At 38.5% G+C, this 21,810-nt stretch overlaps 1 protein-coding gene across 6 annotated transcripts in view; it reads left to right on the top strand.

Moving 5' to 3' along the window:
• The window catches only part of EYA1 (EYA transcriptional coactivator and phosphatase 1), a 127,623-nt gene extending 106,727 nt beyond the window's left edge, over positions 1 to 20,896 (top strand). For all 6 annotated transcript variants that reach the window (XM_090137705.1, XM_090137703.1, XM_090137702.1 and 3 more), the window contains 6 exons: positions 7,281 to 7,339; positions 7,534 to 7,694; positions 7,869 to 7,983; positions 8,279 to 8,400; positions 10,328 to 10,428; positions 18,722 to 20,896. In XM_090137705.1, coding sequence (XP_089993831.1) covers positions 7,281 to 7,339; positions 7,534 to 7,694; positions 7,869 to 7,983; positions 8,279 to 8,400; positions 10,328 to 10,428; positions 18,722 to 18,802 — 639 coding nt within the window. In that variant the 3' untranslated portion in view covers positions 18,803 to 20,896. The remainder of the gene's footprint in view (positions 1 to 7,280; positions 7,340 to 7,533; positions 7,695 to 7,868; positions 7,984 to 8,278; positions 8,401 to 10,327; positions 10,429 to 18,721) is intronic.
• Positions 20,897 to 21,810: the final 914 nt, after the last annotated feature.

The following is a 21,810-nucleotide window of genomic DNA, read 5'->3' as shown; positions in this document are numbered from 1 at the left end:
TTTAGGAGTATCGTATTTAATCCCAACTCAGTTATTCATGTGACCAAGCAAAATTGGATTTTAATCAATTTTTATTAGAAAAGAATGGGCTCTGTTGTGTTCTACAATTGTGTGTCCAGTACACTAGAGAACTTCTGAATCATCTCCTAGAACGAGTTTGTTCAGTTCTCAGTCTTCCATGTTTATAATATTAATTTTACATTTTTTATAGCTAACAGCTTTATTTCTTTGTTTTGATGTGGTTTTGTAACTGTGAAAGGCAGTTTGTGATTGGGGGGATTTTGGTTGTTGTGCTTTGTCTCTTCATAGTCCTAAGTTTAAAATGGGAGTGTTTTGAAATTCTTCACAGCCCGATTTAATTCCTTGACTGTTCATCCACAAACTGTTGGACAGAATGAAGTGTATTTCAAGAACTCTTTGTTCTTCGTATCCTGTGCCCGGCCCACAGGTAATCTGCACCTTTTTTCTTCAGTGCAGAATAATTGTGGTGGGAAAGAAGAGAAAATGTTAGGGTCACAAAGTGCAGGCTAGACAGAGATGACAGGTCCTGCCAATTGAGTGCCAGCATTGAGAACCTGCGAACCGTAGTCTCTGCTTTTTCACATGGAATTATGTTGTACGTTAGCAGGCATTCCAGGATGATGGGTTAGGAAGTTCAGCACTTAAGCCTTTATTACCTCAGCTTGAAAGGAAGTGTAGTGTTCTTTTTATGTTTAGCAAGTACAGTAGAAGGGCATTTGGCACTGGCTGGGCATATGTAGGTATACAGGTATGATGTATTACTTTGATTTTCTGACTTGCACATGTATTAGAGATATTGCAATCCTTCTAATCAAAGAAAAAATTGAGATTTACTAGTTGAGTTTAATGGCTGCAGTGAAATTATGTTGTGATCTTTGAATGCTGAAAGTAGAATAGAGATTAGTTGGAGTAATCAGATGTAAGTTAAAAGGTGTAGAAATCAATTAATTTGTGATTAAAAATGTCATTCACTGTATAGTTTTGGAATAAGCAGTTGTTGCTTGGAAAAATATTCCCTGATGATCTGTAAGCCTGCTTCCCAGAGAAGCGCATTGTGATGGTTTGTAGAGGTGTGGAGTATTTTGGGGGCCAATACTAACCTTAAAGGCATATTTCTGATCTCAGGAAGAGACATACACAGAGATGTCATAAAAAGCTGCATTACACACCACAGCATACACTTGAGGATTTTTTTTCTTTTAATTGGGGGTTTTTCAGATGCTCCACGTTTATAAAGGATTGCAGCTTTAACTTGTTATGCCAGATCTGTTCTCACATGTACATGACCGAATTTCTCTACCGTTCAGTAGGGAAAATGAAGCAGTGTATATAATTGCGTAATGACAGATATGAGAGGAACAGAGGATCCAGCAGTCATTTCCTGTGAGTTGGCCAGCTTCCAGGTCGTCTCAATGGACATGCTGATGTAAAGGCAAAATGAAAATAGCTTGTTCTGAATGTTTGGGGATTTTTTTGTTGTTGTTTTGGGACTTTTTTGGTGTTGGTTTTTTTTTCCTTGTCATTTTACTTTGCCCACTGAAGTATTGAAATAATTATTTGACAGTATGGTGTTGGTTTTCTCACAATAAATTAGGAATATTAAGCAAATATGGAAATGTGTTTCATCTATAGTCAGCAGATTAGGGACGGTAATAATTTGGCATCCTTTGAGGTTATGTTCATAATATTATTCACATTATTCCTTTTCATAATGTGCAAACTTGTCCAGGGTTATCCTACCTAGTGTTTATTCAAAGACAGCAAAATTACTAGCTTTATTTTATTAGTTTTGTAACACGAAAATGTAAAGGCTCAGCATTCTAGCCATTGCGTCACTGCACTTGGCATGCAGTATTGGCAGAGATAAGAGGAACTCCTGTAACAGCCCTAATCTCTTTTTTATTATTATTATTAATTTTCCGACAGTAAATTGAGTAGTAAGGTATATTTTACACAGTTATGGCAGAAGTGCACAGCTTGATGGGTGGTAGAGAAGGAGTAAAGTAATATAAATATTTGCAGAACATTTCTGCCATAACTTAATGCTTTGCATATGAATCTTTATAAAGATCTTCTTAGTTTAAAGTAACAGTTACAGCAGGCTGTGTAGGTTCAGACATTTTGAGAGCTGTAAATGATGACTGGAGCATCTCTAGAAGTCTTTGGCTCATCATACAAAAACAAAAAAGAGAAGTGAGCAGGAAGGAGTTAGCAAACGCCTTGGGAAAGGAGGAGGGAGAAGACAAAAGCTTCCATATACAAGATTTAGGCTAGACTCATCTGGTTGTTAATTTTCAACTGTTGTTTTTCTTTGGCTTAGTGCATTTCACTGGAGATGTATTTTAACTTAGCAAACAACTGCTGCCGTTTTAAGGAGCTCCTGCAAGCACATCTGCTGTTGGTTCAAGCGTCAGAGCAGAGCTGATGAAAGGGAATGTAGAAACAAGTCTTGGTTATTCTGTGCAACTTCTGTTGGCTTAACTTAGCTGCTGTAGGAGATGTGTTTCAAGCTAAGCTACCCATTATGGCATTGGAAGTTCTGAGGAAGACAAGCAGCTGTGTGAGAGAAGGGCAACATAGAATGTAACTTCCTGAACTACTGTGGGTATATTGTGAAGTTTTATGTGCTGACACTCTCATTTTCCCCTATGCTAATCTGCATGCATGCTTTGAACATGCTGTAAGCAAGTATCTAATGTTTCTGTGTCACTTACCTTGTGTTCTCCCTCGTCCATATTTTAAATATGTGTATGAAATATTTCCTTTCTGTTCCATGACAATTAATTTTTTGGGGGTCTCCCTCAAGGCTTTTAAATCCACCTATATTTCATAGCCTGTTTTCTTTCATGCTGCCATTCCTGTACTGAAAAGCTCTGTTGTCTCTCTTTACAATTGAATGCAAATGTAATAAAGTGCAGTTCTTCCATGAAGCCTTTTGATCAAGGTGCTCCAATTTCCAGGGAGTGCTTACTTGAGGCAGCCCTGGGCTGTCATGCAGTCTGGCTGCTGTCCCAAGCATCAGCTCCTGCCCATCCCTGCAGAGCCAGCAAGTCAGTGTTCTTATTCCTCAGAAAACTGATGAAGAAGAACTGGTCCAGGTGTGTGCTCCGTGATTTCTGGTCTTGGCTGTAAGAGAGGGGGAAGCTTATCTGTGGGACAGCAATTTGCTGTTCCTAACTTGATGTTCCTAGCCTGTGCAACTTGACCCTGCACACTGTCTCACATGTATCTCTATAAGGGGCAACACTGCTCCTTCACAGAGCATGTTTTCAACACTGTGCAAACATTATAGCATCAGCCTTCTTGGCTTTCCTGGATGGTGTTCTCTAATGCAACTTTCCCGTCTTCTATTACCATCGTTGTAAGGGAATAACCTCCTTTCAGTGGGAGTCATGAAAGCACAGGGGTCCCAATTGGGCTGTCAGAGTCACTCCATAGGCAGATCTGTCTCCGCTGGCTAGAAGGGCAAATGTTCAGTGTAAAAATATCATCATTTGTAGTACCTCATGAAGATTTCAGATTAGATGCATTGAAGTTGCAAAGTCAACACCTTTAGAAGCAAAACAGCTTGCTGCATAATCTTTATACATAAGACGCAGGATATTTTGCTCTTCATGTGCCAATTCAGCCTATTTTTTAAAAGTGGTTGCAGTAATTTTAATGTTCTACTTTAGATCTGACTGCTAAACTGATTATATCATAATAAAATACATCCGCATGAATAATATGAATTTGTGGTGTTTCTACAGGGACTTTCAATATTAATTTCAGAAATAACTTTGCCAGAGAAGTTGAAGGGTGAATACTAGTACTATATTTCCTATGAAAATCTTACAAAAGTATTAAATATATCTGTAAAAGTTTAAAATGGTAGACCTAGTTTAATCCTAAACTGGTTTCCCTCACAGAAGGTTTTGGAGGTAACGAACAAGGGTTTTGTGAGTCTTTTTATTATCTCATATGTAGAAAGATAGATTTTTGCAAAAATGTACCTTTTGGAATTTTTTTTTTTTATCTGTTGGTTGTGGGAATACAAGAAAAACTGTTCAGAGCAGAAGCTGTGGAGCAAGATAAACAGCATGAGAACCAAGGACACCTGTAGAAGAAAGAACGTCTCATGGCTCTGATTGGATAAGCACCTGTGTGAACGGTTGAAGAGCGTTTTATAGAGTGCTCTCTTGACATGTAAAGGTGGATGGGAAGGTTGTAGGAGTGGATGGGAAAGCTAGGAAAAGAAAACTTGTGAAGATATATAAGTGATGTGAGAACTTGTAATAAATGATTTGGATCATTTACATCTGAGTCTGTGCATCAGACGCTGCGGCTGGTCAGTATAAAACTTCATTTTGCTTACCCCTGATTATCATGCATATTGAGTGAACTACTGTTTTAAAATATTGAATACAGGAGTAACATTTGCACCTAACCAGAGAATTGAACAGTGTCTCAAGTAGTTGTTTTTGCTCAAGAACAAAATGTCTGCACAAAGAAAGCAGATGAAAGCTTGGTGTTGAAAAGGAAAGATGGGACAGATCAATTAACAACGGACAAGTAATTGGCTAATTTGAAGAGTTATTGCTAAATAACTTCCCTGCTAAAAGAAGAGTTATTAAATGATAGTTTTTTCCTTCCTGTGCTCAGGGGTTTAGAAATGCATCCGTCACTCACTAAAGCAAATTCCAATTCAGCTAGACAGAGGTGAAAAAATACCTGGCACTCAGATCTCACATCCTGAAAGCTGTGTCCTGCCACTCAAGAGGAGCAAAACCAGTTGTGCACTGTTTGTGACCATCCTTTAGTTGTAAGATAGTGTCAGTCAGATTTGTCTTCCGTCCTTTCCAAATTATAATGCTTATCTCTTGTGCTTTGAATTTTCTTCTTTCCCTGTGTGACTTGACTTTTTTTCTTCTTTGACTACTGATAAGAGGACACTATTCCTTTCCATTATATGCAATGCTTCACCTGAAATTTGTGATGTTTATGACCTTTTCTTAATTTTGCTTGCTTTCTTGATAGTTTATTTGCTTTTACACCACTGTTTTTTGGTTTTGATTTAGTTTCCAGGTTTGTCTCTCCAAAATCCCTCTTTCTTTCAGTATGATGATTTCTGTTTTTAATGCATCGTTTTAGTTCTCACTTTCTACCTGCTGAGTAGATGGTTAAACGAAAGGGAAAGGGTGTCCAAGAGTTTGTGATGGTCCCATGACCTTGCATCCAGGTCCTCAGGCCACCTCTCACTGTGGGATGTAAGATATAATGGTTTCATCCTTTGTCTTTTACCTGAGGTAATTGAGTTCAGAAGTTTGTAGAATTATTCATTCTTTCAAACTTGCTTTTAAGATTATCTTCTACTCCTTCCTTTAGTTTTGTGGTTGCTAAAAAAGAAATTGTCTCTTTTTCCAAAATTTCCATTTTGAATCCTCCAGCAACTTTTTCCAGTTGTCATTCATCATTTCCATACTGAGCGAGGAGACTACTGACTTGATAGTTTTCACTGCTACATTGACAACTCAAGCTAAAATTTTCTGTGCATGGAGCAGTAGGTTAGTCAGTGAGCAGTGGAAGAGAAACCAAAATGGGAAACTCACAAACTCAGGAAGGTGTGCCTTCATTTGCTTATTCACACTTGAATTCTTCACAGGCATTTGAATGGGAAACTCAGTTTTAAATTGTAAAAAAGTAATTTCTGTGAATTTGAGAGCTTCCAGAAGAAGCTTCTGAATTTCTGTAGCCAAGTTGCTTTTCAAAGCCTTGCAGCATATGTTCACACTTGTAATTTCAGCTGTATCTGTGCATCTAGTGCATTTGGTCTGCCTTTGGAGGAAATTCAGGGTACTGTGGTTAAACATGACCAAATGTGCTGTTGTCTTTCCTGTGATGGTCGCTTTTACCTCTTTATCTGATGTGAGCTATTTATGCATAAAGTACCCAAGAGGGTGCATTAGAATAAGTTGTAGATGTGCAAAAGACCACACATTGCTCTTCTAAATCATTTGAAAAGTTTCTGGTGTATTTTTCCTAAACCCATGTTTTTAAAAATGTAAAAATCACAGCCATCATGTGAGGCTAAATAGATTTCTTCAGCTTTTTTCTTATCTGAGGTTGTTGACCTCAGGAGAGGAGGAGAAGGTTACAGGGTCAAAGTCTTTTCCTCCTTGGAGCTTGCTGCTTGCTGGGAGAGGGTTGGCTGGAAAATAGATGTTTTAGAAAAAGGGTTGAGGGTCATGATTTTAATTCTGTTAGGGAACAGCTGGTTTGAGTTTCTTTCCACTTCTGTCTTCCCTCCCTTCCTCACAAATCCGTAGAGAGAGAAAAATTTGTTCAGAGGAAAGCAGTAACACAAAAATAAAGGATTGCAATATTTTCATATTTAAAATAGATTATGTTTGTTATAGGATTTCACATTAAGTGAGAGAAGAGGAAATTATTAAAGTAACTCAAATCCATTATTGTTTCAAGCATTGAATTGAGATTGATCTACAGTGCCAGAGGTCTGTTTGTTTTCCTGCCAAATGTTGAAATCGTTAATAGCAATGTTTTTATTGGATAAACAATATGCATTATGATTTTTAATTTAGTGATGGACAAAGCTAATTATAAATGTGCCGTGTTAGTTTGCATACAAGTCACTGAAGAAGGATGGTTTGATCTGGCTATTTCTGTTTGGATTTTCTTCATCTTTGCATGCTGCTTTCATGCACTAAGACCAAAGAGAGAGAAGGAAACTCACAACTCTCAAATGAATGGCAAACTAGGAACAGATTTTTCGTCTGCGCTCCTCTGAAACACTGGCCTCAGGCTGTGTTGGTGTGTGGCTCAACAGCAATCAGAGGTCATAATTTCATTGGCGGTTAGCATCAGGTTTAATTTTTCTAATATGTTACATTTACCAAAATGTCTGGTTTCAGTTACACTTATGCACTGACTGAATCAGCTTTGAGCAGCATGATGTTTTAAGGTACCTGAAAGGCTACAAGAACGTTTATGGAACACATATGCTAATTGTTTTTAACCACTTTCCTTTCTAAACACAAAAACGTGTTTTTGGAAAGCCATTTAACAGTAGTAGCTAATGATGGTGTGCGTTCATACTAAGAAATGAGTGCAAGGTAGAATAGTTGTTTTAACAAGACTGCCATCTACTGATTTCCACAATTAAAAATATCCCTGATGAATAGATTGTTCCCATTTTTTTTGATAGCTTTATTTTTTAAGATTTGCAAGATCAAGAAAATCCTAAAGTCTTTCTGTCGCCTTAGGAATGCGACCAGGTTCACATCGATGACGTGTCTTCGGATGACAATGGTCAAGACTTAAGGTACGAGAGAACTGAAAAAGATGAAATGTTGCTTTGCATGCTTCTCCCTTTGAAAGCGATAACTGCTGTAATGCTTACAGTAGCACATTGTCTTCTTAGCTATTTTAGCCTTTCCAACCTAGCAGCGAGTAGCTGGTGGCTGAATGTAGCCTGTTGTTTTTTGTTAATTTGGGGGTTTTCTTATCTCCAAATAGCACCTATAACTTTGGAACGGATGGCTTTCCCGCAGCTGCCACCAGCGCTAATTTGTGCCTCGCGACGGGGGTGCGTGGAGGAGTGGATTGGATGAGAAAATTGGCATTCCGCTACAGACGAGTAAAAGAAATATATAATACCTACAAAAACAATGTTGGAGGCAAGTGACTATGAAGCATATAACAGATATAAATGAGAACCAGTAAAAAGGAAGGAGTTCTATGTTGTTGTTTTTTGCACTGTATGGGAAGTTGTATCTGAACTAATGAAAGCAAAGGAAAATGACAGAATGTCACTTAATTTCGGTGCAGACATGCCCTTATCTACTCTGCAGGTCTTCTTGGTCCAGCAAAAAGAGAGGCTTGGCTACAACTAAGAGCAGAAATTGAAGCTTTGACGGATTCTTGGTTAACACTTGCACTGAAAGCACTCACCCTTATTCATTCAAGGTGAGTATGGACAGGGTAGTTACAGAACGTAAGGATGTCTGCTGTTGATTTAGAAGAGGCTGCCTGGTCTCGTGGACATAATGCTGCTAAGGGGGGACCTTCTTATCATTCCCTGTTCTTATCTGACTATGATGTTCTGTACCTTGCTCTCCTATAATGCAGAGAATAGTAACTTTCTTTGAGAAGTGTCAATAATAATAGTGAAGGGTTCTGATGGGAGGGATAAGATTTTTCTTGTTTTGTTTTGTTTTGCTTTGCTTTGTTAAAAAGGATATTTGTGTTTTCTGTTCCACAGGACAAATTGTGTGAATATCCTTGTAACAACTACACAACTAATTCCAGCTCTGGCAAAAGTCTTGTTGTATGGATTAGGGGTTGTATTTCCCATAGAGAATATTTACAGTGCAACTAAAATAGGTGAGCTATTTTTATAACGTTGTGCTATCTTTGAAACAATGAAAGTAGTCTAAATAAAAAGCGATTGTAGTTCACATTCTTGAATATATATATTTAGAAGCATACAGGTTAATGTTGTATCTCAGAAAGGACATTTCATGCTAAGGCATCATAAAAGCGCTTTGCAGAGAACCTCATATAGCTCTATAAACACAGATGCAGCCTCTGTTAGGAGGAAACATAATCATTTTTTGACACATTTTCTCAAAACCGTGAGCGTATGTAGCAATGTAGGTGTTTTTGTGGTAGGCTGTCCATAGAGACCCACGCAGTCACCTCAGGTTAACACAAGTAATTCTGTAAAGGTAGACATGGCTGCATTCATTTTCATGTGTTCTGGAGCAAATTTTGGTAAACAGCTTACCAGAAGCAAGAATGTTTTGCTGCAGAATGTAATTATTTAAGTTTATTCATACTGACTGTAATAAGCTTCAGCCAGGCTGAATGTTTATTTCTGTTTTCTGGTTCAATATAAAAGATGTTATTCTGAGTATGTAGAAATACATGGTACCAGATGGCAATGGTGCTTGTAATTTTTAACATGATTATGACGTATCTGTTCTGTCTCAGATTCCCTCAAAATTGTTGGCAACATGAAAACATTTTTCATGTGTTCTTAAGTATCTGTAATACAGGAAGCTCAAATGGCCAAGAAAAAATGGTGGGTTATTTTTGTTCGGTTTTGTTGTTGTTTTTTTTTTTAAAATACCTTGGTTGAGCATTTTATGTAGAAATTTGAAAGCATTACTGTAAAAGATTTAAAACCATTTCTGGGATGGAAATGTGGCTCTATCTGACTGTAGAAACTTTCTGAGTTAGAGCTTTCAATTTTAATACTTCAAATTCACATTTTAACTGAAGAATTGTAATAGATATTCACTTATGACTTTAAGTACTCGGAGCAACGAGTACTTTTGGAATACTGTCTTCGGTCACTGACTGTCACAGGAAATCAGGAGATTTTTGTAATGTGGCACGATTCATGATTTTCCAGCACCGTTTTAACCTAGTTAGTATTGCAGGTTCCTTATGCCTGGTGCTAATGTTAAAGGGTGTCATTGAGTAGTGTGGTTTCTCTGATGACAAAAAATCTTTTTTATATTTCCAATCCATTTGCTCTTATGCTGGTATTGTCCTGTAGCTGAAATAATTATTTTGAAAAACACAACTTTTCCTGTTTTTGGTCTAGACATGCAGTAGGTACACAGGTAAGTGTGCATTTTGGCCAGGCTGATCTGATCTTTCAGATTGATAGCATTTAAGGAAACTTGACTGTAGGCATTTACTTACCTTCTGGCTTCCCAGTGTCGATGCCTGAAACACTGTACAGAACTGGGATCATTTCCATAGGTCTATGCACTGAAGTAATGAGCTACGTTAATGGATCCCAGTGCAGGATCAAGGACCTTGACCATGTATTGGATTACAGGCATTTAAACCTAAATCTTTTTTGTGACCTCCTAAGTCAGGATACTACTGTTTCAGGAGCTGTGATTAATCTTGTCACAGGTTGCAGAGAAAAAGCTAGAATTTCTACTCAGAGTTCTCCTGGTGGGGGAATCCCCTCCAAAACATGTCTCAGATTAGTGCAGGAGACGAGAAAGGTGATACTGCAGACCTGTGGTATGCTACATCTACCATGTCGTGTGCATTAAATGACCTTTCAGAGCGGATTTGAAGGCTGCCTGTAAGCTGTTCTGGCAGGAACAAAGCTGCAATAAGCCTGGGTGCACCATTCTGCAGGAGAGGCTCTTCTCTGTTCTCTCGCAGTAATTATGTATTAAAGTGTTGGGAAGGTCCAGGCTAATTTAATAACAAGTGATTTGGTGATATCTCCTCACCACTTACCCTTTTTAGTTGGTTGTTTTTTGGTTGTTTTTTTTTTCAGGAAAGGAAAGTTGTTTTGAGCGAATAATTCAAAGATTTGGAAGAAAAGTAGTGTATGTGGTTATAGGAGATGGTGTCGAAGAAGAGCAAGGCGCTAAAAAGGTAATAGCACTTTTTCAGGATTTCAAGACTCTAAAAGCAAAATTGTCCTTTCTTACATATGCAACAGTGTGTACTGGCATTTGATTTTAGTATCTTTGCTTTATGAAATATAATGTTTTGATCATATCTGGTAGAAAGCTGCATAAAACTAGATAATGATGTGCCCCGCTGTTCTCCAAAAGACACATTATGCTAGCTATGTATATTTGGCTTATTTCAGAAAGGAGCCAGAAAATGGGTCCTGGTTTTTGTGCCAAGAACTAATAGTTCTGTTTTCATTGGCATCCCAAAATACCACATCGGATGTTATGAATATAAGCAAAAAATGGTGATTCTTACTGATCAAAGGCAGTGTGAAATTTGACCGGATGAAATACATATATGTCACACCTTGAATATGCATGTAGGTCTGGAGTAGTTTAACAGTTTTCTTGTGGGACCATAACTTGGATTCTGTATTCAGGTAAATACTCATGTCTTATCCTGCATTCATAACCTCAGTAAATTGAGCAGAGGATGCAATTTGCATGTCTATTTATTATTTTTTTCCCTGCCTCTGGGAGAGAGGGGGAAAAATACATTTTTTTTCCCAGTGTGGAGTAAGATCCATAGAAAGCAAAACTTCCCACTGGCAAATAATAGCCTTGCTCATCTACCAGAAGAGAGGTAGATACAGAGTCTTTACTTGAAGGGAAAAGGCATAATTTTGGCTATTTGAGCAATAAGAGAAAGAGTAGGAAAATGAGCATTTCAATTACTTCTTCCCTTTAAAGGTAAATTGCTTTGACACAAGTTCACTTTTAGCACAAAAATATCTCTGTGGTGCTTCTATATCTGTTTCCACTGTTACTAGATTGGCAGAGTAAAACTAATTAGTTCAGATGACATTTTACCAGATGCACTGCCGACTGGTTTTGCTTCTGAAATCAGGGATTTGTGCCCCTGGAGCACTTCAGGCAGGTTCCCGGCTCGTCCCGGCACTTTGCAGAGCATCAGTTTCATATATCCCTTTGGCGGGCGGACAGGAACAGTTTGCTTCTTTTTCCTTCAGAAATGCCTTTCATCTTTGCAGAGAAATGTTTTCCCGCTGTAAATGATTACATTTTAAAAGCTGCATTTAAGATCAGGGGAAAAAAAAGAAAAAAAAAATCTTCTTTGTTCCTTTTCTGTTGCTTGGTGAAATAGTGTCGTATATGATAATGGCAGGAGTAGTCCTTTTGGTAACATTATCTAATTCACTGCATTTTTTCAACAGGAAACACGATTCAGAAAAGCATAGGAGAAAGCCCTTCCAGTTGCTAAGAGGTGTAGCAGCACAGAAAGTTCCTTTGTGCCATTGCTTCTGTATATTTTTTCTTATTTGAAGAAATGTAGATTAAAAGCATACTAGAAGAGGCGCTGGATTAAACTGTTTTTTAAAACAATTCCAGAGAAGTCAGTTAAGTACACCAGCAACCTCGCCTTTCTGCAAAAACTATTAATTTGATTAAAGGAAATGTCTCTGTGATTCTTGTCCTGCTCCTTGCTCCTCCTAAAAAGAACTCCCCCTTGCAAGCTGTGAAAGCAGGACTTGGTCCTTGGTTTTGGTCCTTGCATAGTGCCAGAGCGAGAATCACAGAGTACTTGGAGCTAATCTCAGCTCAGATGCATTGCTTTTTGACTGCTCCACAGGTTGTTTTTTAGCATTAGAGGGAGGAATAGGCACAGGAGTATGCCGTAGAGTATATTGTGCTTCACTTCAAAGACATATGCCCTGTCTAATGAATGAGTAGTACTGCTATATTAGAAAACTGTAAAAGCATATACTTTCTGTCGAGTGCTTGCAAGCAAAACTGAGACTACTCCCACAGAAAATGTGAAGCCCATCAGCCAAAACTGACTTAAGTGTCTCATTGCCTTGCTTATCCTCTCACATAGTAGCTTCTTTCCTATTAGCATATTCAATTTTGGGCCTCTTATTACAGGAAAGACATTGAGGCCCTGGAGCGTGCCCAAGGAAGGGCAACAAAGTTGGTGAAGGGTCCGCGACCCTAGTCTTAAGGGGAGTGGGTTAGGTGTGGAGAAGAGACTCAGGGAGACCTTATCACTCTCTAGAACTGCCTGAAAGAAGGCTGCAGTGTGATGGGGGTTGGACTTTTCTTCCAGATACCTAGTGAGGTAATGACCTCAGGTTGCACCAGGGGAGGTGCAGGATGGATATTAGCAAAAATTTCATCTCAGACAGAGTGGTGAGGCATTGGAACAGGCTGCCCAGGGAAGTGATGGAGCCATCATCTCTGAAGGTGTTCAAGAAGAGTGTAGATGTGGCACTGAGGGGCATGGTTTACTGGTACGGTGGTGATAGGCTAATGGTTGGACTAGGTGATCTTAGTGGTTTTTTCAACCTTTACAATTCTGTGATTCTATGATATTGTCAAGGCAGGGACAGTGTTTATGTCATTCCTTTGTACTGCACTTTGCTGAAGGAGGTTGACCTGTGAAGAAGCCCTTAGTGTATGTACTTTTTTTACATAGAGCACAGACAGTACACCCTTCTTTAAAATTTAAATAGCCCTTCACTGCCTCATGTATAGTTCATAAAGAGTATATTTAAATGACTGTATAAATTCAAATCTATTTTTTTTTTCTGCTCCTTCAGTGAAAAGAGCTGAACTTCAAGCCTAGAAGATCATACAGTTAAGATTCATTATTAAAATACCTTACTAATAATTTAGCCAGTTGCTTCATCATGGGGCAAGGTTTTTTACTGCTATCTGTTGAAAAGCCTGAGTCAATACAACAGCAGAAAAAAGACGCATTTTAGGTCTTTTTTTATTACCATGATAGTAAAAATTTGATGATACATTCTTTTCCATGCAGGTTAAAAGGTCACTGCTCTTTTCAGAAATGTGTTGAGGAGAGATTGGTATTTTGTAAAATGCCTCTCCTGATCGATAGAAATAAATACAGCACGCTGAGGAAACAGCACACTCTTATGTTTCATGTAACACGGGACGAGCCACGGTATCAACACCTTGCCTTAGCTGTCACTTCCTGCAGAATATAAGACAATTAAAATCCTTAGGCTGTTTGCATTACAGGCTGAGGAGAAACCGTACCCTTCTGGATGGTTTCAGGAGGCAGGGCGGCCGCAGCAGCAGAGTTCACGTGGAGGTTGCTACCTTTGGAGAAGAGGGAGAGGGAAAGAGAGGAGAGGCGAGGAGTGCTCAGGGCTGGGTGCTGTGGGGGCACATGTCTGCAGCAAGCCCGGGCATGGGGCTGCCTCCTTCCCTGTGTGTCTGCATGCCTCTGTGGTGACATATGCAGAATCAGTTCCTGGGTTTCTTTGCCATAAACTCCATTGTCTGTGTGGTTTTTGTTGGGAAATATTCATAAGGCAGGGAAAATAAAAACAAAAAACTCCTGAGGTTTCCTACTTGGGAGAATCTTGCAAAGCATTTCTGATTTGCAAGATGAGACAAAAGGAGGAGCGTCTCTTCGTGGAGGAGCTGGATTTTACATCAGGTGATTCAGGAGAGCCTGGGCAAATCAGTTTCTCCCTTTGTCGGGAGAAATGGTCGTTCAGCTTTGGAGGGAAATTGTGAGGAAAAATCATAAATCTTCACAGAGCAATAAATAGAATATAAATGGCTATCCAGTCTGCAACTGCTTTAAAGCTCGCAGTCACACTGTGCTGCTTAGGTTTGGGTAGGAAGTAAAGGCGACCACTTAGCAAAATCTGGCAGAAACACAACAAAAATACTGTGAAAGATGACAGAAACTTATGAGTTTTCAATTCAAATATGTCGCAAATCTCAGGAGTGAGATTTCTCTAGAAATATGAATTCATTTAAGGGAAGAAGGATAGCCTGCAGTTTCCAGTGTTACTTAGTCAAAAAATGATTTTGTTTTGTGCATTTATTGAAGTGCTTTGTTTATTTTGGTGAATACTTGGAGTTTTGTTCTTTTAGTGAATACACACTGCAAATAATACTGCCTCTAGTTCAAAATTTAGATACCTTAGTATTTAGGTTATTGAATAATTTTATAATTACTAGATTTACTAAATGAATAATTTAACTTTTCTTGCTTAAGCCAAACAAGCGCAAAGTGAACCTTCTGCCACCGTATTTAATTTAAGAATAGAATTGAAATGTTCATAGCTTTATTTATTGTCAAGTCTCACATTATTAAACACCTACAACGCAATTCATGCTTTTTAATAGACAAAAGTTTGGTATTTACTTGGAACACAGTGAAATAGTGCACAAAACCTTTGCTTTACTACCAGCCTAGCCATTCGTTCCCCCTATAAGCAATAAGAAAAGCTTTCTCACAGTTTCTTTAGTTCATAATGCATCCAGCAAGGCTGCTGTTTGTTAGCGGTTAGTGTTGGTCATCTGTTCTCGAGCATCAGTCAATGATATATTAGCATTTTTTGGTGTGCTCAAAGTAGAAGACGCATATTAGGCATGATGTGTGTGCTAAGTGTTGGCAATGAGGGCTTTCTAAAGGTGATTTTTAGTAAATATATATCCACTGAAGCTCTCGTCTGATCGTTTCATAAGAAAAAAAATGAGCCTCTGTCTCACTGTTGACAGTGCTTGTGGATAAGCGGGGCACACCAATACAAGAATTATGCATAAGGCTTTGTTGATCATTTTGTACAGTCATTTATTATATCAGATAAGGTGAAAACTATTGTATATGCCCAGTAAAAACATGCATATATATGGACACATATGCGTGTGAGGCTGCATATACATGCACAGATGCATGCATGTAACTATATATAGATCTGTATCAGGTTTGCTTCCCCTCCTCTTAGCTATGAAGTCTGTGCCGTAGGGTCAGACTGATAGAGATCTGAATCAGCCACATGGGCCCCATGCATGGAGCGCCTATGCAGATTCCAGTCCTCGTGCAGCCGCTGCGTTCCTGGAGTGTTTCATTTCTTGGGAGTGTACGGCTGATCCTTTGACCTATGCACAGGAGAAATTAAAATAATTATAATCCTGAGATTTACACAACCTCTTTGTTTTTGTGGGACTCTCCAGGCTCTCATTCCACGTCTCGCTGCTATAACTGAATAGAGTAAATGGAGGCGTATTCCTTTAACAGATATAAATAAAGTGCAGAAGACTCTTAAGTGAATTTCAGATTTGCAAAGATACAGCCAGAATAATGATCACTTAAAGTTTGTGTTTTAAACTCCGACCATAAACAGCTGAGAGTAATCCAAAACTTGATATTGCATATGGGCATCATAGCAAGAATCACTGTGATTTGATTTAGCAGAAGCTAAACCTTCTGTGAAAACAATCAGGGTCTTTAACTAACCCTGACGCCTGGTGTGTGTACGCTCTGTGGTGCTGAGGTTGTTACTAGGGAAGCAGTATAATGCTGGTGGAGCTGCATGAGGTGGGGAGCTGGAAGCCAAGAATTTATTACTACAGTTCTCCCTATTCATTAGTTTGCTGTATGTCCTTGGAGGGTTTCCATGTCATTGACTCTTGGCTTCTGCAGAGACACTACTCAAGGGCAGGTGTCCACCAAACCCTGCACCACACTTAGGTATGCTGTTTACACCTCTCTGAGCCGGTGGTTGAGGCAGAGCTGATTCCAAGCTGACAGAGAGAGCAGGTAGGTGCTGCCTTGCACCTGGGCAAGGAGAGGAAAGCTGCAACCACACAAAAATGGAGACAGCAAAACTGAGTACTCTCAGTTGGCAAGCACAGCTTGGATCAGCCGCAAGCAGAAACCGTGCCTGTTTGTCCTTGATGTAATGCCTCTGTCAGATGTTAAATTCTGATCTTGCAGCCTAAAGAAGAGATAGGAACACAGAAGCTTTAGGAGAGCCCAGAAAACGGCATGATTAGGCGATTTTATTTCTGTTTGGTATTGTTCATACATTTACTGAGCATGATGCAAGAAATGAAATTTTTAGGAAAGATTTGAGCTGGAAATTAGTAATACCTGACCTGACAGAGCAGAGAGGACAGTCTGTGTAGTATAACAACAGGGTGCTGGGACATGGAGCAGTAACTCAGTGAGCTGATTGCATCTAGTTTCTGCTGCTGGGGCACAGAAGTCTGCACAGAAGATGAAGAAATAGTAGAAGTCATGTTTAATGTTTCCTTCTTAAGGAGAGAAGGACTGTGTAAAGCATTTTGGAAATACTATAAGCATTTATTCCAACAATGTCTCACTTGTCTCTGAATTATTTTTTTCTCAGCAGCAATGTGGCTCACTTATTTACTATCTTAGTCAACTGTATCTTAAGTCTTTGTGACAATCTAAAGTAAAACGAAGCAGAATAGAAACTGATCCAGTCGTGCTTCCTTGTGAATAATTTTGTTTTCTTCATGAATAATTTCTTGGTTCTAAAAGCTAGTTAAACCCTGCATGTGGGCAGCTGTTGACACATCTGTATTACATTTTAATTCAGATCAGGAGTGTTGTATGGAAGGAGACTGTCCCCTTTACTCTGCTTTGGCTAACATTTGTTTTAGGGCAAAAAACTCGATCTCTTTTGGACAGAACTAAACAAGAGGTGCTTACCAAATGCTCTCCAACTGCTAGTAGGTATATTTTCCATAACAGTGGACTAAAGACTAAAGCTGTTCTGAAATGAAAACCCTGAAATATGGACACCTCCATCACTTTGCAGTCCTCTTATTGTGCAGCTCTTTTTGCTAACACCTGTCCTTTATTTGGTGTGCATTTTCCAGATTCCTTGCTGTGTGTGTTCTGCACCACTTTTTAGCCAAGTCTAGCTGATCAATACCATTCCAGCCTCATCTCCTCTGCCTCTTACATGTGCAGCAGTTGATTCATCCTTAGTGGCTGCTTTTTGAGAACAGAGAGACTTGCCACTACTTACCCACTTCCATTTCTTTTAAAATCTGTGCTTTATTCCCCACGTCAAACTCAGTTCATCATCACAATGTTACCTGGATTACAGCGTTGTCCTCCTAAAAATAATTACTATTTATATACAGGCTGGTTTACCTGAGCTCTAGAGATGAATTTATCGCAACCTCTGTGTTAAGGTGTTGGATTGATGGGATAGGTTTTACTCAGATGTGCAGGGTTTACAGTAAATGTGTACCTGGAAACAGAGGGTTTCACATTGTGCTTTTACATTGTTTTCAGAATTGTTCTCTAATTCCTTGAGAGTGAAGGCCTGAATGAGAAAGGGGGTTCAGCATAGCAATGATGATCAGAAGAGATGTAGTTTTGCTGCTGATTTAAATAGAATTAGGAATTTGCCCAGGAAGTACTGAAGGAGGACAAAGAAAACAGTTCCTGAGAAGCTGTTAATAAAATGCTTGGGGATCCCAGAAACTATTGTGATAGTAAATTGCCTCCTAAAGATGCCAGACACAAGCTGACCCAATGAGATGATGAACACGGTCATGTTTAACCTTCAAAATATTGCTGCATTGAAACTATTTTCCCATGAAATTGACAGAAAATTTCCTGAAGAAAGCTGATGGTTATCTATTTGTATTTATGTGAAAAGTCTTGCTGACAGTTTAATCGCTGTTTTACAGTATAAAGATAGCAAGTATTCTTAATCAGATTTTTACCCTTCATGGATGAGGTAATGTGTACTTTTTCCTGGTAGTTGTGGTTTTGGTTCCTTCAGGTTCTTTGCATGTATGGTTGTGCTCCAGACTGAGATCTTATTACAGTTAATAGGAAAAAAATTTGTTTTTATTTTAAAATTGTCCCATATGGAAAATATGTTTTAAGATCAATGCTAACAATGAGTGATGTTGTACAAACCACCAGGATAAAATTCCTTTCAAAGTGATGTGAGCAACATATGAGCTATTCTGAATCATCTTTCCTGTGTTTATAACTCACCTGCCAGGGAAAGTCTTCCCAATAACAAATATGTTTTGATGGTAAATATTACTTCCATTTATTTTTTAAATATATTTTTAACTAAGTTCTATTCTCTTCCTCAAACTACCCACCTGGTTCATGTATGGAACAGTTTTCTTAATTTTTTTTTTTTCCCAGAAAAAAGCAGTTTGTTCCTCAAAATGTTGCAGTCTGTTTTTCTTAAGATCCTCAAGATCTCCTGTCTTCCCTGTTGGCAAATTGGTTTGCTATTATTGATATTATTGACAATCTGTGCTCGAGTGTCAGAGAAATCAGAAATAAGCGTGAAGGGCTCGAGGTTTTAACAGCTCTGAGTTGCTCTCTCCTCACACTGTTACTTTGTTCTTGCAGAAGACAATGGGTGGGTCTGAATACCAAAATGCTTGGGGTTATTTTTACATGTTGTCTGTGCTGTTCACAGCATGCTATGCCATTTTGGAGGATCTCAAGCCACTCTGACCTTATGGCCCTTCACCATGCCTTGGAACTGGAGTACTTGTAGCAGCTCAGCAGCACTTTGAAACCCCAGAGCCTCCTTCTGCCCATGGACGGTATGCCTGTGTCTTGTGTCAGCATTGGACTACAGAACTTTGTGATTTCAACATGTTGACGTACAGCTGCAATTGGTCTTAACCCTTGCCCTTTCAGTAAACGGAGGAGCATGTCTTTTTCTTCAGAACAGCTGTTGACTCTGGTACTGCGAGTCCAACAAAAATAAGCCATGCAAATGTTTTAACAGCTCATCTTTACTATATTTGCTACCAAAAAGAAATGGAGAAGGAAGAAAAAGGAAATAAAGGTTCATACCTGTGAAAAAAGGACCTGCAAATGCTTTGTAGTTTTTAAACTCTTCAATGTGACACACGCCGTTTCTTCAACACAGCAAACTTGATTGCACAATGAAGACTGAGATTTTTCAAAATACCAGTGGAGTAATTTTCTTCTAAAGAAGGTTTACTTTTTGGTTTCTCATACCCAGGGTACTCTGTACATCTTTACTTATTTATGAATAGACTGTATTTTGACATCATATAACTGAGGATATGTGTAATAGGAATAAAGGCTATTATAAGCCTTTGCCTTACGATACAGCAACTACTTTTGATTTTAGCACATTACAGAGTAGTTTAAAATATGTCTAATTTAAACTAATAGGTACATCACTGAGACAATCATGTACAGGAAGAATTTTTGTGTAAATTTGTAATAATGAATGATTCTTTTACATATTGTTAAGGTAAATGCTATTGAAAGATAGTAATGCCTTGTTGGTGAAGAATGAGGCTACGTGTGCACAAAATGTTGTGCAGTGCCTTGTCAACACGTTGGATATAAATATGTAGATAATGGATTTTTTTAGATAAATTTGTCAAGACCAAAAGCATGGATGTCAAGTGTCAATAGGAATTGGGTTTTGTTCTTTTCAGCTATTTCTCTACCTTTTTCCTCTCTCATCTATTCTGATTATGAAAAGATTTTCTTTCCCCCCATTAAGGAAGTATAGATAAAACACAACCGAAGAGGAGTACTTTGCTGTCTTCTGTTTGCTCTCTTAATGCTTTTTTAGAGTATTGACAAATGAATTAGCAGATTCCATAAAGAAATAGAGAACACAGATATATTTTAAGACATGATTTAAACTGGAATCTGAGTACCAACTAGTTTATGTCTCATCCAAAAATAAAGGAAATTATTGTGATCATTATTTTTAGAAATTAGAAATGGTAATATTTTGGAGAAATTGAACAAGATACTCATATACATTTAAGGTTTTTAATCCTCTTCCACCAGGAGTCAGATTTTCCTAAGATATAACATCCATTGCCGGCAATGGAAATACAGAAATAGTTATTGCCAAGGAGTTAAAATTTGCTTTTGTCTATATCCATTTACAGGACAAACCTAGACCGTGTCTGTCTGTGACTTGTGACTTTTCTAATCTTGAAGGCCATGAGGTACTTGATCAGATAAACTGTTAGTCTTACTATTTGACGTGAATTGTACCAATTCCCTTTGCTTGATTCAAATCTCTTCATTAAAAAGAAGCATTGGATTTGTTGTTTCATTCTCCAGCTTTGTTTTCTTTTTTTTTCTTCTTCTTCTTTTTTTTTTTTTTTTTCACTAAAAACACCAGCCTTGAAACAACTACCTGCAAAGCCACAAAGCACCAATGTAGTTGCAAAGAAACACCATCCTTTATTGGGGGAATCCTGTTGCTGCTAGAATTAAATGTTTGTGAATTGCTTTATTACCGACAAAGAGGTTTTTATCCTACCAAGACTTTCACATGTGCTTCACTTTACCCAGTGTACTTTATCCAGTATGAGTACTGGAATTCACACGGTACTCACATACATACATGAAGCACATTGTGGATAGTTTTTAAAACCAAGACTATAACTAGCCCTTTCTTCAAGCAAAGTAGATAGTAATAGAGGTTGGTTGTCTTTTTTTTTTTTCCATCTGTTTTCTATATTTAGTCACTTGCAGACTGAAAAAAACAGTTTATCTGGGCCTTATTGTACAAAAAGTGTGTTGTGTCCACAATTGTGTACAGTATTTTTCTTCATTAATTTTGTTTTAAATTAATAAAATTGATTTGTGAACATATTAAACAACTGTCTTGTATGCAGGTCTATGATATTTCTCCGCTCTAGGTCTGTAATGAGGAGACATCTCTCATCTTTTCACTGTCCTAAGACACAAGTTGTTCAACTGTTTGTGCCCACCTGAGAAGTTAAATAGTGTAAAAATATGCACTTCTAGTTTGCAAAAGGCTAAGTTTGATGGGCAGCAGGAGGAGGAGCTAAAGAAGGTCAGAAACATGTAGTAGGACTCGGACTTGGTGCATGCTGTCCTGGAAACGTGTGCCTAAGTGACTGACAAAAAGCAATTGCCTTAATGGGTGCTACAGTGCCTGTTTAGGTCATCTAGATCACACACGCTGTGAATGAATTAGCATGATTATTCAGACATTGCACTCAGGGCTGTAGCAAATCTCTACTCTCTGAGAATCTACAGGCCTGAACATCTATGGGAATTCAAGATTTGAGACTTGAAAGGAAGCTGGTGGACAGTGGTGCCCACTTTCTTGTCTAATGAGATCTGGTTTTTGTTGTCACATTGAAATATATCTTCAAAGGGAAAGATGGACAGTCTGGAAAATACAAGGCTTAATTAAGACAGGGTTTGTGTCTTTTCAGAGCGAAAGGGGATTAAGTCTGCAAAACTTCCTTTTTGAACTGCTTGTCTAATTACAACAGCAGTGACCAAACAGAGTGCTTTGCACCAATTCCCAGCACGTTGCAGAATTAACTGATGTCTGCCATGTTATCTGGGGCACTAGGAAAAATGTGGGTCCGCTGCTGAGTGAGGTGTGTGCCCTAGCCATGAAGGACACTGAAAAGGAGGAGTTACTGAATGCCACCTTTGCTTCAGTCTTTACTACTAACACTAACTGTCAGGAATCCCAGTCCATGGAGTTAAGAGCGAGAGTGTGGAGAAAGGAAG

The sequence above is a fragment of the Phasianus colchicus genome, chromosome 3, assembly GCF_987193195.1.
Source record: "Phasianus colchicus chromosome 3, bPhaCol1.hap1.1, whole genome shotgun sequence".
Classification (NCBI taxonomy): Eukaryota; Metazoa; Chordata; class Aves; order Galliformes; family Phasianidae; genus Phasianus; species Phasianus colchicus.
This window is presented reverse-complemented; position numbering and strand designations above follow the sequence as displayed.